We start from the raw sequence: 17,705 nt of genomic DNA, 5'->3' as shown, positions 1-17,705 counted from the left end.
AGTATTCTCGAATAGCAATCCTGGGCTATTGTAGTTCAGATTTTAAGATACAAAATAACTTCTGTTTTATGACAGCTTTTTACTTGCATTTTGTTGGAACTTAGATTTTATCACAGTTTCCTTGTAAGCAACTTGTGTTTAGCATCTATTTAATAATCATTAAGGCATGTGGCTAATTATATAGTTAGAGACTAATGACATGTTATCTGTGTTAGGAGAAACAGAACAAGAAGAGGTGGGATAATTTATGATTTAGGCGAGGCGTTTATTTTCCCTGATTAAATTACAAATTACAATTAACAAAAGAACAATTTGTTTCAGGCAGTGGACTTGAATAAAAGCAACAGATTAATTCATCTGATGGTACACCTTATGTCACTGGTAAACCCACACACATCTTAAAATCAGGTGCTGTACGCTGTATCAACAATTCATCACATAAGGCAGCAACCACTATGAGAGTCTGTGTATGTTTCAAGTGTAATATGCCCTACTTGTGTGGATAATGGAAGCTAGTGGATGGAATCCTAAACATACAACCTTACTGGATTGACTTTGCCATTCATAGGTGGCCAAGTAATATATCACCAAATCCATTTTTTTGATGTTAAAATTTTGTTTCACTATAGAAAGCATCTGAGAGGGACAGTTAACATCTGTACGAGACAGTTGTTTTCTCATTCTGTTCTTACAACTGAAGATAACTAAATAAAGACAGCTGACAGCTGGCTAATCTCTTTCCCACCATGGATGCATCAGGGTATTCTGACTGTCAAGGATATTTATGATGATTCCAGACTGCAGACTTTCCAGCTGGTGAGGTCTAATTATAATATCCCTCATTTATCTTCTACCTACAACTTAGGACTGTTCTTAAGGCCCCTTCTCACTCTCTCTGGAATTCCACATGAGAAAAGAGCACAATGATAAATTTTGAGTTTTTAATGATTTGGTATTTGCATGTTGGATAAGGATTTGAACTCATACCCAACCTTTTTATTCTATTGCTTTGATTACACATGGTTGACGACCTCAAAGGCCACATTCCCAGCAATGATGGAAGCAGACCTAGTAACAGAATTAAGCAACGGTAGTGTATGAGGATCCAAAAGCATACCGAGACATGACATTAGCTCCTGCCAATGACGTTTCCTCCGGATGCGTCCAATAGGTTTCCAGGGAAACTTGTTCTGAAGATGAGGCAAAAGGCGAAGGGGCATGAAGGGCATCAAAACAAAATACAAGAATGGTCCTTGGATCTGTAGCCCTTTCAATGTACATGATACTCTACTTTAGATTCTTATGGCTTAGAATTAATGATACTGTATAGTGAACTTCATATTCCTCTATTCTATCTACTGAAACAGCTTGGGAGTAGAGCGGTGAGTATAACTTGGACAAAGGTGACACAGGAAAAACTTTAGTGATAATTTAAGTGTGCTAGAAGGTATAAGCTGTATGACACTGGACCTACCTGGCATCTAATAAAATAAGAACCAATATACAGTATTTAGATGCCAACTTGCGAAATGACACCCCAAGGCGAATGTCCTTGGTGGCAAACCATACTCTCTGGCCCCCTTTTAGGATGGGAGCTTTCCTGCGCTTTATGTCAGAGAATTGTTTTGCCACAATACCAGCTGTCTCTGTATTATATTCCATTTAGCATGGAGGTCATTAATATAACTGGTGACACTAGGAACAACAGGCTGCCAAGATGGAGACAAACCATGGAAACCTTATATGCTGGATTTGTGAGGTAGAAGCTCTCACCTACTCCATCACTATGCATTGGGTTCCATTACTTTTGCCATTCAGACTTGAGCAATTAATTTCATCCATCAACATCTAAATCTACTTTCATTTTATCTATATTACTAAATGATGGTTGTATATATGCATGAATGTCAGAGGCCAGAAGCAAGCCGTCACCATCAGGGAACTAGGTGGCGCCAACAGCGCATGCGCCTCAGAGCCTCAGAGTCAAACCCACCGGCTTCCCAGAGTCAGTAGGTGGTGCCCAAACAACAACACAACCTATATTATGTCCAAAGAATATTGACGTTGACCAGATAAATAACCAAGTGATTGGATTGCTTCCTGGAAAAACCCAAGTCTTTCTAAGTACTGACAGTGTTGATTCTGAAGACGAAAGCGAGCATCTTAATTTCCCATTAGAATATTTAAACACTATTAACCCGGCCGGATTACCACAACACAATCTTAACCTTAAAGTAGGGACAATAATCATGCTATTAACAAATCTTAATACTAACAAGGCTTATGCAACGGTACACGGTTGGTCGTGAACAGCATGAGAGAAAATGTTATTGAAGCACAAGTGCTTACGGGATCCCATACTGGCAATACTGTTTTGATTCTCAGAATTGACCTTACAAGTTCTGACCTGGAATTACCTTTTAAACTTAAATGACGCCAATTTCTCATTAAGGCTGCATTTGCCATGACGATCAACAAATCCCAAGGACAAACCATGGATAAAGTAGGGATTTACCTATCTGAGCCTGTATTTGGACATGGACAACTTTATGTTGCCTTTTCAAGAGTCTGGTGTTCATGTGACGTTAAAGTGAAGGTTTTAACTACTTCATGCAGGGAGAACTGATTCAACAACAGGAAACCATCTTTATCAAAAATGTTTATAAGGAAATGTTTGATTAACTATTTTAAATTTACCATTTTATGAATTTTTTGTTTCAAATTTACTTCATTTAAACCTTTGCACTCCGATATTTTTTTTACTTATGAGTACAACTTGAAGACATTTTGGACTTAAATGATATAACAATTAAATTTCAATTTTAGTTTTAATAAATTGGTTAATTTTAGTACAAATATATTTATTTAATTAAATGAAAACTTTCCCAGGACGCTCCCACCCTCCATGATTTTTCATCCCTCCAAAGATCGGAGGGAGCAGAAAGTTATTGCCATTGTTGGATTTGCTATTTTTTACAGAATCGGGGGTTTACTGGTTATAAAGAAGATATCTCCCAAAAGCTTCCAGAGTCTTTAAAGGTTTTGAAATGTTGCTGGTTTGCAAATAACACCTTCTAGTCTTGCCCAAATGTTTATTTTTATTGCAAATTCACATGCTGAAAAAAAAACATTTTTATGTTTCCGTTGTCGTTTATGTGCTGTTTATGACCCTGTCTGTAAAATGAAACATTCAAGTCTGAGATGCTCAAGTACTTCACTAAATTGTTGTGTTTATCCATCCATCCATCCATTTTCTAACCCGCTGAATCCGAATACAGGGTCACGGGGGTCTGCTGGAGCCAATCCCAGCCAACACAGGGCACAAGGCAGGAACCAATCCTGGGCAGGGTGCCAACCCACCGCAGGACACACACAAACACACCCACACACCAAGCACACACTGGGGCCAGTTTAGAATCGCCAATCCACCTAACCTGCATGTCTTTGGATTGTCGGAAGAAACAGGAGCGCCCCGAGGAAACCCACACAGACACGGGGAGAACATGCAAACTCCACGCAGGGAGGACCCGGGAAGCGAACCCAGGTCTCCTAACTGCGAGTGTTGTGTTTAAGCACTGGGAATTATTTTGGCATTTACTGCACCTACCATAATACTAATGTTTGGGGCAATTTTGGTAAATGTGGCTGTGCACAAGTGTGCCCACAGATGGACTTTTGCCCAAAAGGAACTTGTTCCTTGATTTATACATAGGGCTGCTGGGACAGGCTTTGCCCTATGCAATCATAAAATTAATTAAGCAATTAAATAACAGAAAGCCCTCTGATGGCAGAAGAATAAATGTCATTTTTAAAGATGTAAATAATGAGCACTGCTGTTAGTTAGCATTGGCCACTGCTTCTCTTGTTAACCCTTTTCATGTTGACATTTGAGCCTAATAAATTAATTTGGTTCCTCTAGTTTTTCTGTAGAATGTGCACTGTGACTCATAGCCATGAGCGAGACTGAGAAGATCTATCTAAGCCCCCCTCTTTTCTGTATTAACCTTCAATAGGCTGGAGGACTTCATATCTAACACCTTCATCCATCCATCCCTCCCTCCCTCTGTCCCTGTATTTTCTGTGCCTGTAGTTCTAATGCAGGATTACATTGGCAGTCACGTATCCCAGAAACACAAACTGGCCTCGCAACCTCAATTGCCATTACTGTGCTTGGAGCAATTACTAAGCCCATTAACATTAAAAACCTTTTCTTATGTCACATTTCCCATTGCAGTGTCTTTCTTAGCCTTAACCTATCCTAACAAAACCAAACATAAGCCAGGAAGTGGCCCTCCTTGAGACACCAAGTCCTCACAGAGTATACCCTCACTCTAGGCCAGCATGGAATTGATAAATAACAAGTTAGAATTTCAGTGTATGAGAAGGACATACAAATCTAACATGCACATCCTTGCAGGAAGCAGAAGTCCATGCAGAGAACCAAAATAGCAAGAATCAAAAGGGCAAACTCCACTCAGAGAGCAGTCAAGCTTTAAATCGGCAGCGTTAGGCAATACAACAGTATGCTTTCCAGGTTAAGATTTCTGTTTTGAAATGCTCGAAAAATCTCCTTTTAAAATTTTTTGCTGTGTGAAGATTTGTGTCTCCTAGTTAACTGAGTAGTTAAACAAGGACTTCCTTGAATCCACCATGTTGGCTGTGTTCTTGGTCATTGATACTATGATAGTATGTTATCAAACCCAAGACAAAAAATATGGTAAATTTAAATTAAATACATCTAAAGAGGTTTGAACTTTTTTTCTTTTAGGAAAAAGGAGAAGAGACAACAAAACAAGGATATGGAGAAGAAAATACCATCACTATCTACAAAACTGTAAAAACATGTGTCTTATATGTTCACTTTTCATATAAGTGATTTTTTTCATGAACTACAAGTGTCATACAGCTACAACTGCCATTGTTAGAAAGAGATCAATGAACGTTTTACATCAAAAGTGCATTGTGGTCTGATATTGTCAAAGTCAATAAATCTGCAGAACAGGTGAAATAAATGTGGAAACTTACGCACTACTTACATAACTGCAATGGTGTGTGAAGCTTCTGAGCAGTGGCACAACACGTTGATTTTCTCACCCACTCTGGTGGTCATATACTGGATCTGATCTGCACATCTGGACTATCTGTTGCCAACATTTACAGCAATGATTTGGGATTCTCTGACCATAAAGCAGTACTTTTCACTGTCTCATTATCTCTCCCTCTTCTTACCTGTAAACGACAAATTTCTTACAGAAACCTTAAAACTATTTGTCCCTCTATCATTTCTGGATCCACTTCTGATCTTTTACTGTCTGCACCTATTCCGTCAACACTAGATAGTCCTGTTGACCACTATAACTCAGCCCTTCATTCAGCATTAGATAAAACAGTTCCTTTAAAACATAAGGAGGTTTCCTTTAAGCATTCAGCTCCTTGGTATAACTCAGAATTTCGATCTATGAAAGCAGCAGGACGACACCTTGAGAGAATGTCACGTAAGACTGGCCTCACCGTGCACATCCAGGCTTTCTCTGACCACCAGAGAGCTTACAGAGAAGCACTAACTGCTGTCAAGAACACCCATTATGGCAGAATAATAGAAAGTGGCCATGATAACCCAAGGGTTTTGTTCTCTGTAGTTAATAAACTACTCCAACCCACATCTGGCCCAACTACCTCTTCTACTGAAGTCTTTGAGGAATTCCTCCACTTTTTCCATAACAAAATTAAAGATCTAAATAATTCAACTAACATAAATACATCATCTGTTTATATCTCTCCCTGTTTTTCCACTCCATCCAGCTCCTTCTCTAAGTTCTTACCAGTCACATCTGCGTTTGTTAATAACCTGCTTTGTAAGATGAGGCCGACTGCTTGTGTACTGGACCCCATCGACAGCACACTACTTAAATCCTGCCTTCATAATCCCGACTGTTACAACAACAATAAACTCATCCCTTGACACTGGCTCTGTACCGCTCACTTTTAAAATCGCTTCTGTAACCCCAATGTTAAGTCTGGTCTTGATGCTAACAATCTTAACAACTTTCGCCTATGTCCCACTTACCTTTCCTGTCAAAAGCTCTTGAGTGTGTTGTAGCCACCCAGCTCACCAATTACTTAACCCCTAAATAATTTGATGAAACCCTTTCAATTTGGTTTCAGGGCGCGCACAGCTGTGAAACTGCTCTGCTATGGGTAACCAATGATTTGCTTATGGCAGCAGACTCTGGACAAACCAGCATATTAATTCTATTAGACCTCAGTGCAGCATTTGACACTGTCAGACATGACATTCTACTGTCCAGAATGGAGAACATGCTGGGTATCTCTGGCACTGCCCTCTAGTGGTTCAAGTCCGATCTGACTGATAGGCAAGAGTTTGTTAGTCTTGGTAACAACAGATCCAGCTCGGCGCCAGTGACACAAGGAGTTCCTCAGGGCACTGTCCTAGGCCCTCTTCTCTTCTGTATTTATATGCTTCCCCTTGGCCATATTATTCGTAGCTATGGACTGGGTTATCATCTTTATGCAGATGATACTCAACTCTACTTCAATGTTAAAAGTGGAACTTCATCAGAGCTTTCTCAGCTCACAACCTGCCTTAGTGAAATTAAAACCTGGATGGAGCAGAACTCTTTAAAATTAAATTGCAACAAAACTGAACTCCTGCAAATTGGGACTAAAGTGCAACTTAATAAAATGAGCTCCTTCCCAGTCCATCTTGGCGGTGATCTCATCAGACCTGCATCTACTGCAAAGAATCTTGGTGTCATTTTTGATTCCTCCCTTTCTTATTCTGCCCACATAAATCACATTAAGAAACTTTCTTACTTTCACCTCTATAACATATCCCGTGTTCGCTCCTTCCTCTCCTTTTCTAATGCTGAGAAACTTGTCCATGCTTTTATCACATCCCGCATCGATTATTGTAATTCCCTACTGGCAGGTGCCCTTCTAATCTTATATCACAGCTCCAGCTTATTCAAAACTCGCTGCAAGAGTCCTTACACGAACCAGCAGCAGTGGCACATCACACCCATCCTGCTCCAACTTCACTGGCTCCCTGTGTCTTACAGAATCTAATATAATATTCTACTAATAACCTACAAAGCCTTTAAATAACCTCACGCCAAACTACATCAGTGACCTTCTCCATCACTATGTGCCTGCTCGCTCACAAAGGTCCTCTGATTCTGGCAATCTTGTTGTGCCCCACACTAATCTACACTCCATGGGTGACAGGGCCTTCAGCTGTATAGTGCCCAGACTCTGGAATGACCTACCGAAATTAATCAGATCAGCTGACTCCATGAATTCTTTTAAAAAACAACTCAAAACTCATCTGTTCAGGAAGGCTTTTAGCTCTACTTGACTTTATTACCCTTCTCTCAGTTTACCTCTCTGTCAAGATGCTCATGTAACCTGTATGTGTGTGTGCTAGACCATCAATTATGTTGTCTGTTAGGCTTTTCTCTGAATTTACTGTCTTAATCTTCTTTATTTATTCATCTGGTTTGTACAATGCTATATACTGTATACCGTGCCGTTCTATCTTAAACTCTGTGAAGTGCCTTGAGCATGGCAAAGGCGCTATATAAATAAAATATATTATTATTATTGTTATTATTAAATTATACAAAATACATAATTAAATAAAATGAGATTAAGTATAACATTTACTGTTTAATTCCCAGCTGTTTTGTCAAACACACTCTTTTGTATACTCCAAATGTGATGGAGAACATTTGCTTAAATTGGCAGGAATATCAACAGCTACTTTATATGGATAAATTACATAACACCACTAATTCTCATTCTGAAAGATTCTGCAATTTGGAAACAATTGCTGACTGAAGTGAATTCTTTCAGATTATAAAACATGAAACAAGGAGCAGTTAGTGCAGTTTTATAATATACAATGCTAATCTTTTATAGGCTGGAGTGGATTAATTTTGTCATTGAACACATTTAGTGTCTGCTACATTAAGTCCCAAATGGAGTGGGATGGCATAGGCAGACATTTCTTAACATTTCCCTATAAGCACTACTTAATCAAATGCAATATAACTGTCTCTCCATATGTAATTATTATTTGTACATATTACAGAATGCTTTTGAAAATGTACTTTTTAAGTAACATGACTTTTTTGAACTATTCAAGTATGTGCAGTATAATTAATTCATCCTTTCATTCATTCATGAAGGCTAACAGATATGCTGTATTCTGCTGATCACTGGACGTTTAACAAACTGTGTGGGCACTGTGCATCTTTTTTTTCTAAATGGGTTATTATATACAAGTACATAATTAAAATTATCACTCAAAGTTGATACACAATTGGTATTAACCACAACTCCATTGGCATTGCAGTTTAAAAGCAGTGTTGCTTGCCTCCTCATATTCTGGACTGGCAAAAATGACAATATCTGTCAGAAATGTATTTTATTTGTTTAAACTAATACTGTTTTCCATACATCCAGACTCTGCCTAATTCACCAGAGCTCAACATGACAACATCAGGTGCAAGGCAGGTTTGGGAAGAGCAGGCAGAAAAACTGTTATGGTACCTTGCAACAGATTAATGATACCAGTTCACACTAATTGATTTGGGTTTGGCTGAAAGCTTTGATAATTTAGGACCTTTCAACCTGATGGGTGTACAGGACTGTGATATTATTATATTTCGTATTCTTTAAACTGAAAAATGAAACAATATTTTATGATATGTAAACCTATATGCTTTGACTGTAACTGCACTTTTCTTTGACTCTCTAAACACAGAACAATGAAGTGTTAGTGAAGGCAGATGGCAGTTTAACAGAGAAGGGATTTTACTGCAGTTAGAAGAGCAGACGGACACCATTTGAATAGTAAAAGGTCAAAACTTTAAACTGCAAAATTATATTTTAAGGAAGGTCTGGTCCTAATCATCATTTTCTGGACTTGCACATGCATAAAAGCTAAGCCCTCACACCTTTGGTTATATTCGTGCATACAGTATGTACTAATGTGGTCTGCCGAAATGACATTGGACAGCAAAAGGTTAGACATCCTGACCCACTTTAACATCTTTGAAAAAAATGATCAGCTAACATTGAAAGTATATTGAGGAGAAGAACCAGGAAGAAGGAGAAGCAGAAAGAACACATTCATGCAAAAATGTGACCTTAGGAGACTCAAAGCCGCACCAATTGTCTATTACAGCTCCTGAAATGTTCCAGGTTGTATTAATTGATTTGTCACACCTATTTACGTTTAATTGCTTTCACTTTTTGGCAAATTAGGAACATTTAAAAATGTTACAAATTTTAATGACTGAATAAAAATATATTACCTGTTCCCCTTGCTTGCATTTAATGTTTGCTCTATCCTGCTTCCTGGAGTATAAATGAAGATGTCATCTATTAGAAGAAGCGAAGCAGAGTAGCAGTTAGTCAGTTTCAAGTGCAAGTGTATTCCAGACCAGGGGCCTCATGTATAAACAGTGTGTACTCACAAAAATGTTGCATATGCCCATTTCCATGCTTATTACATTGCGATGTATAAAAACTAAACTTGGCGTAAAGCCACACACATTTTCAAACGCTAGCTCAATCCATGGCACACGCAAGTTCTTCGCTCGGTTTTGCAAATTGGCGGCACCCAGTGTGAAAGCAGTGCTATTATACCAGTGTGGTTTCCCTTTCTTTTTTAGATCCACATCCCTGACGCAGCTTTATCAAATACACTGAAATTAACCGCATATTGTTTATTAGTTTAAGGCATCTAATTGTAAATAACCTGTAACAATATAATGGTACACGAAATGGCCAAACTATTCCAAATACTATAACTGCTTTAGCATTGTCACTGTCAGTGCACCAGTCAGAGTATTTAACCCACTGTATCTGAATGTGGAATCACAAATCTACAGCAGCTGATCGGGTTATCGGTATACAGCATCTTGCACACGCTGCCTCAGTCATGCGTACAGTCTATTTGAACTTCCACCATACAACAAACACTTCAGAGCCTTTCCTGTAGGGACCTCGCACTTCAGAAACAGTTTCATCCCAAGAGCTCTAGACGCACTCAATCAATCCATCAAGTGCTCCTGGTAGAACTGTTTGTATTTATAATTACAATTACACTGTAAACTTTGCACGACCTGAGCCACTTTATAAAGTGTGTATTTACATATGATGACGACTGGCTTCTAAGTTGATTAAGAATTCCAAGCATTATCTTCTTGGAGCTCTTGATATCATTTTTAAGATGATGTGCATCAAAGTATGTTTATTACATTATCAGAAATCATTATAGGGTTCGGGAGTTAATGGCTGCAAAGACATTCCCCCATAATTTACATTAACATGAGGCATAGGGGAGAAAAAGTTCTGCTTCTGTCTTCCAAAATTAAATCCTCAGTAATGTATTTTTTTTTCAACAAAATTATTTTCCTCTGAATATAAACCTCTCAAGAATGTGTTTAGTAGGCTGACCTGCTAGACTTTCTGTATGACTGTGAAAATGACATATTACTAGGTGTACCTCTATCTAAGAGTAATATTTATGCATTTTTACATCAGGAAACATGGGCCATACATGACTATCTTAAAGAAAATTTAGTGAAAGCTTTCACCAGACCAACTAATAAGTCCAATAGAATCTATTTTTTCCCTTCATTGATAAGATATATGGATGGTGTATATGGGCAGGCGTCCATTCAAAAGCATGAGAAGGAAAGTGAGGATTATCCTCTCTTATCCAGGAGACAGGAATGGCATGCAAATGCGGAAGTGGAAATGCTGGTGACCTGGCAGGGTTGGACCAAGGAATAATACCTGGTCAGAAGACCAGTGGCATGGAAGGACAGGGGGAGACAACCTGTCTGGGCAACATGCTCCCCTGACGCACTAGATGGCAGCATCCCTGAATGACGCTACCTTTATGGACACCAACAGGGTATGCAGGAACCTGTAATCCCATACGACATTTCTGTTGGGTTACATAGGGAGCACCAGGGGAAGTTGCCAGGATTTGCAATCCTTACTTTCAGGGATTTCTGTTTGACCCGGGTCCAAGATAAAAGAAGCTGTTTGACAAAACCAGGCAAGTGAGAGTCTGGTGGAAGAAAGACAAAGCTTGCCTGTAGGAGTGGACAGAGAGAGAAAAGTAGAAGAATATTGTTATAGTTTTTCAAAGCCTTTTTGTAAGGTATTTGTGTAATAGATCTAATACTTTTATTATGGGGCAGCACGGTGGCACAGTGGTAGGGCTGCTGCCTCGCAGTAAGGAGACTTGGGTTGGCTTCCCGGGTCCTCCCTGCCAGGAGTTTGCATGTTCTCCCCGTAGGAATAGCTCCAGCAGACTCCCGTGACCCTGTGTTAGGATATAGCGAGTTGGAAAATGACAGACTGACTTTTATTATGATGGTAACTTCACCTACAAGGTGACATCACCTTCTGCAAATTATAGTCTGCAATACAATTGCCTTCCTCTAATCTAATCCTAACCGTTTTTTCCATTGCTCCTCTCCAGGCAAACTTTGGCTATGTCCACTCCCGACTCAGACTCCCCTTGACTTTAATCCTTTTATGATGTACCCTTGAGTACTTCCAGTGTAACAATATGTCCTCCCAGAAGTACTTCCAGGTCAAGCAGGACCACTTCGGAACAGGAGATCCTGAACCCAGCAGCTCCCTCAAGCATAACCCATAGACCTCAACAGGGATGCCCACCAGAACTCCAATTTCCATGTGCCCTGCAGGTGTCCCAGTGGGAATCATGCCAGCCAGCTTACTCGGGGAACATTAGGTGCCTTGAGGCAGTTTCTCTTTGTCTTTCTTTTACAGCTTCTTGGCCAGGCAAGGTGCCACCAACCATCCTGACCAGGATACCCATCCCTCAACATTCTCCTGTACTATATATCATTTAAATACTTTCTCCAAATATGAAAAAATATATGTAATATGTTAGTGATTGGAAACGTGCCGGCTGAAAATGGACCAATTCAGGACTGAAAACTTCTCTCTTTCAAGAAACAGGAACAAAGATTTTGGGTCATAATTGGGGTTTAATTGGACATGCTAACATATTGAAAACATCTGAGTTCATTAAATGTTATTTTTGGGTGGGCCAGGATGAGCAAGGATGTTGAGGAATACATCTCCTGTTGAGTGTCCCCTTCTCTTGGTACAACTCCTACTATCCCCTTGTTAGCCTAAAAGGAGATTTCTCTGGATTTTATTACTTTTTTACTTTCCTCACAAGAACATAATACAGTTTTTGTAATTTTCATTTATTTGTTTTTAAGAGAAATTTTCTTGTTCCCTTAAAGTGGTTACCAACACCTAAGGAACTCGTGACTATCTGTTAAAGAGATTTGTGTATTTACATGGATTTCCTAAATCAGTTATCCCTGACGCTTGGCCTCAGTTTATATCATGATTCTGGAAATACTGTTGTGATAAAATAGTTGTTGGTTAAAATCTTACATCCAGGTATCTCTTTGAAAATAAAGGCGAAAGCAAATTGTTAAATCAGGAGTGTTGAGAGGTTTCTACTTCGTATCGCCTATTAATCATAGTTTAACTGATCAGACTTGCATTTCTGACCAAATTATCTTGAAATATTGTGAAAACTATTGCAAATTGTAAATTAATTCATGCTTATGAATATCATCTCCTTTCATTATAAAACACCAATTCTTGGGTGTTTAGTCTTGATGACTTCTTGAATGACCCAAAGAAAAGTGAGACCTTGTGCTAAGGATTCTGCTGAGAATTCCATCTTCAAATGAATTCCACTTAATATAGTTCCTAACACATAGGCCCAGTCTTATACAGATTGGCTATTCCTAGTCCTTTCATGGTTCATCAAATCTGTTTACTTATCATGACCTTACTGGTCCAATCCAGAGTATTGCCTAAGAAAATCAGCCTTCCTCTTCCAAAGGAATATGATGATTTTTGTGTATTACCCACTGCACTAGTGAGCTAACACCCAGAAGACCAATCTTGGACACCTGCCTGTAATGTCCACACTTCTCCTCTCTTATAATAATTCCATTGTCATTTTCCACAGAAACCCGGTGGTTATACAAGCTGCTCATGCCTTAAAAAGAGAGACTTTGTGATTAACCAATTGATAATTTAATTCGCTTAATTTTTGGAATCCTGGTACATTTGTTTCTGCCTGTTTAATGTATTTATTTTGTCATTTGCTCGAAACACCATTTTGCATTTTCTAGATGAATACTGTCATTTTTTGGTTCTATGCATAGCTGTGGCCATGTAATTTGTGGTTATCATATTATACCATTGGCTTCTGTCTATTTAAGATGGAAGTGCATAGCAGCGTGTCATCTGAGGATCAGTGCTAGTCTCAGAACAAGCTTCATGGTAATAATACAGTAGTTGGAGAAAAGCAACACAAGCTAGTTTTACAACATCTGGATTACATTTTTTTTTTAACTTCAATTCTGGTTTTGCGCCCTTATCCTGTTTTATTTAATTGTGTTTGTTCTTTCTGGTTTTTGAGCTACTTGCTTGTCCCTGATTAAATTTCTGCCTTGTCTTTTAGGGTGCCTTCCATCTCTGGTTTTCTCCATCAATTAATAACAAATCTTTGAATGCCAGCTACTCCCAGGTACTTACTGCATGTATTGTTTCTTTTGTTCCTTATGATTTCATTTTTTTCATTTTCTTTTCATTTATTTTGGTCATTGGTTGTTAATTATCATTCAGTAGATATCAATCCATATAATTGTTTATTTTGGGGAGAATTTTCTAACTGTTTGGCCTTTCCTTTCCAGGTTATCATGATGATGATGAAAGAGTAATTTCTTGGATGCACTAGGATACATCATCACCCTCTCCCTCTCCCAGATGACCCCGCCGAGCATGATCAGACCTCAGCTTGTGCCACAGCATCATTCACCCACAGATCCATCCTCTTCATTACTAGTACCAGGAACCTTATCCAATGGTAGTCTGTTTGCCAGATATTAGACCATGTGATCTTTCACTGCAGTGCTCCTTCTCATCTCATCCAAGCTCCTTGCTATTCTATCCATATAATCCTACTAGCTCGAAACTGCCTCCATGCCTCATTGCTCTTCCTCCTGAATGAGGTGTTGCTGCTTCTTGGATGCCTGCAGTTTCCACTTTCAGGTCTCTGGATTCTCTATACTGTAGACACCGTGAACTCTTCCATGAGGCCACTGAATGAAAGTTGTAAAATATTTCTGGTGCCATACAAAGCAGTACTGCTCAGGCTATGTGGTAATCTTAGCCACCTTCGCAAGTACAGTAGCTGCTCATCTTTCTTTCCAGAGATTCCACTGTGATGATCAGCACCGCATACACAACCAATGGCCACAGGTTTCTGGGTAGTATTGAGTGCTGGTAAATCCAAGCCTTGAACATCTCTAGTAGGCCCAACTTGTCCACCATAGTGAGGCAGGCCCCAAGATCTATGCTGGTTTTCTTTATGGAAGCAGTGTCTTTGAGGCTACAGTCAAAGATTTTTCCAAGGCTCTTAACTGTGTCCTCCGTGTTGGATGGAATGGTAACTCTGGCAATTGAGAACTGGAATTTGTCCACTACTTTCCCCCTCTTAAGCACTAAAGAACTTGATTTTGTTGGTTTAAACCTCATCCTTGGCCATGTGATGAGCTTCTCTATGTCTTGAAGGATCCAAATGCCGCCTGGGACCAATGTTGTCATAATGGTCACGTCGTCCATGAAGGCTCTTATGGGGAGCTGTTTGATTCCAGAATTGGTCAAGGGGCCTCTGTATTTGGACTCCACTGACTTGACAACCGTGTTCATGTCAAGGGTGAAAAGGATGACTGAGATGGTACAGCCTGTTATAATGCCTTTTTCAAGATGATACCAGTCGGATGTACCAGAAATGTGGTGACTCTTAACCTGAAATTGATGTCATAGTCCAGGATTAGGTCCTTGATTTTGCTGGTAACATGTTATTGAGTAGTGTACAGAAAGGTGCTCACCTCTTGCACTGAGCACCTGAGGCTACCACTATACTTGTCCCCCAGTAGTTTTTAGTGAAGGCAAAAGGGTTTGAAATGAAAGCAGGGGACTTCCTTGCTCATTTTATTCCTCATCTCCAATTCCATTCTGCCCTGTGCAAGTTCACAAGCTTCTTCCTTAGAATGATACAGAGCTCAGCAAGGGGTTCCTTTTCCTCTTTGCTAGCTACCTTATGCTGTTGTTTCAGGGTCAAAGTTCTTTGTGAAGCTGGTGTATTTTGTTGGCCTGATGATTTATTGAGTAGGTTGGCTGCGCCTTGCTTCTTTCAAGGTGGCCAAAACTCTTTGATGCATAACTTACTATAATAGATGTCATAGCCACAAGCCGGCATTCCAACTCTCCCTTGACTGTCATCTCAATAAACTCACATGCATAATCCACGAAAAGTGACCAAACTGAGCCACTTGATCAGCTTCTGTGAAACTACTCTACAGGTATTGGAAGGGACTGGGCTCTGTGGGATGATTCCTGGAAAGGCTCCTCCTGTGTCTCACCAGGACCAAGTCCTGTGCACTGCAGCCTATCTCACACTCTATGCATTTCATCCTGGCCTGGTGTATTGTATTTTAGGTCCTCAGATTCTTACATACCTTTCCGCAGATGATTCCTGAATTCGTAGTGAGTCGATAACCTTACATCAGTCATATTGGGTTTCTTCTTCTCCCTCCTTTTTGGGCTCCCTTTCTGTAGCTTACTTTGGTAAGAGTTCACAGGAGATTCAGGCTGGGGTGCTAGCCCTTCCTGTCCAAGTCAACATTATTACGAGCTGCCAACTGTCTTTCAAGTCATCACCAATCTATTCTTGGTTGTCAACCAGTCTGTTCCTAGGCATCATTGGCCCCGCCAGACATAAGATGAAAGATACATCTCTTGGAAGTGCTGGATGTGCTGGGGTACATCATCAGTGATACAACATGGGGTCATTGGATGTTTCGGGTCTTTCAACATCTGACACCCTATCTGAGGCAACTCCACCAAGGTTGTCAGACCCCAGCATTGTGATTCAGATTATTTCAATGACGAGGTAAAACGTCACATGAATCTTCAGACACATATCCTGCAGTTATTGACATTGTCACTTGCTCTGAGAGAGGCCAAACGTATGGCTAAACCAAATTAATGCATATTTGGTACAAGCAAGTCCAAATTTTTGAAGTTTGCTATTGGCAGCTGGTTGATTAAACTGAGAAAATCAGAGTAGAGAAATTTTGAGACAGGGCTGTTCCTATCAGTAAAACAAGGTAATTTATGAGATATTATAGATAGATAGATAGATAGATAGATAGATAGATAGATAGATACTTTATTAATCCCAAGGGGAAATTCACATACTCCAGCAGCAGCATACTGATAAAAAACAATATTAAATTAAAGAGTGATAAAAATGCAGGTAAAAGTAATGACTAACTTATTATGTTATTAATAATCTATACTAATAAAAGGCAAAGCCCTCACTCACTCACTCACTCACTGACTCACTCACTGACTCATCACTAATTCTCCAACTTCCCGTGTGGGTGGAAGGCTGAAATTTGGCAGGTTCATTCCTTACAGCCTCCTTACAAAAGTTGGGCAGGTTTTATATCGAAATTCTACGCGTAATGGTCATAACTGGAAGCAGTTTTTCTCCATTTACTGTAATGGAGATGAGCTTCAACGCCGTGGGGGCGGAGTTTCGTGTGACATCATCACGCCTCCCACGTAATCACGCAGTACATAGAAAACCAGGAAGACCTCAAAAAAGCACTCAAGAAAACATGCATTATATAATTGAGAAGGCAGCGAAACAATAAGAAGCGAGCGAGTGACATATACAACCATATTCATGAGTTCTGCTACTTCGGAAACAATGCACGATGTAAACCTACACTTTAAATTAAGTTCATACACAGGCTGCCGCTGGCGTTTGTAATTTAGTGCCTGCCCATATAAGGCCGTCCGTCAGCGGCAATCCAATAGCAAACTGCCACGGGTAAATATTCACAGGTGAAGGACTGTGCTTATGGAGAGGAAGATGAGATGGTCAGGGTGGTGTTTGACACAAACTCAGCGAAACTGCGAGAGAAAGTTTTAAGTGCCAGGACTAAGGTAACATTAAATACAGCCATGGACATAGCACGAGATGGCACCAGCACAGCTGGGAACCTTCGATGCAAGTACACCGAGTGGCTCACGTGAACTGACGCGGTGCACAGATAAAAGCAACAGTTCCAAAGAGCTGAACAAAACCGAATTACACAATTGAAAAGGCAGCAAAAATATGAAGCGCCTGATAAGCATATTCATAAATGCAGCTACTGTGGAAACAAAGCACACGGTGGAAAAGTCAATGTCCCGCTAAAGGAAGACAGTGTAAAAACCCGTGCATGCAGTGTGTCAGGTCTCAGATAAAGAAGAAGACGAGCTGTTTATTGATGCAGTAAGAAACGAATCGATGAATGAAACCTGTCATCTTTACAACGATTGACAAACACGGAATGTAACTTGAACACAACACATCCTACAAATACGAACCTGATTGAAAGAAATAATGATAATCAAATCCTTGATGACAGCAACACTCAGTAACACTCACAAAACAAATACTGTATATTGACAGTCATGTTACGTTATTTTTAAAATGTTCCCTTTTCTTTTCTACCTTTTTAACACACTACTTCTCGCTG

The 17,705-nt window shown here is 39.7% G+C and overlaps 1 protein-coding gene across 1 annotated transcript in view; it reads left to right on the top strand.

Moving 5' to 3' along the window:
* Positions 1-5,370, top strand: part of LOC120539331 (solute carrier family 22 member 6-A-like) — a 54,744-nt gene extending 49,374 nt beyond the window's left edge. The window contains exon 10 of the mRNA XM_039769306.1: positions 4,769-5,370. Within this exon, the coding sequence (XP_039625240.1) occupies positions 4,769-4,838 (70 nt within the window). The 3' untranslated portion in view covers positions 4,839-5,370. The remainder of the gene's footprint in view (positions 1-4,768) is intronic.
* The last annotated feature ends 12,335 nt before the right edge of the window (positions 5,371-17,705 follow it).

Source organism: Polypterus senegalus, chromosome 11 (genome assembly GCF_016835505.1).
Source record: "Polypterus senegalus isolate Bchr_013 chromosome 11, ASM1683550v1, whole genome shotgun sequence".
NCBI classification, from domain to species: Eukaryota; Metazoa; Chordata; class Cladistia; order Polypteriformes; family Polypteridae; genus Polypterus; species Polypterus senegalus.
Note: the sequence above shows the minus strand (reverse complement) of the source record. Positions and strands in the feature narration are given on the sequence as shown.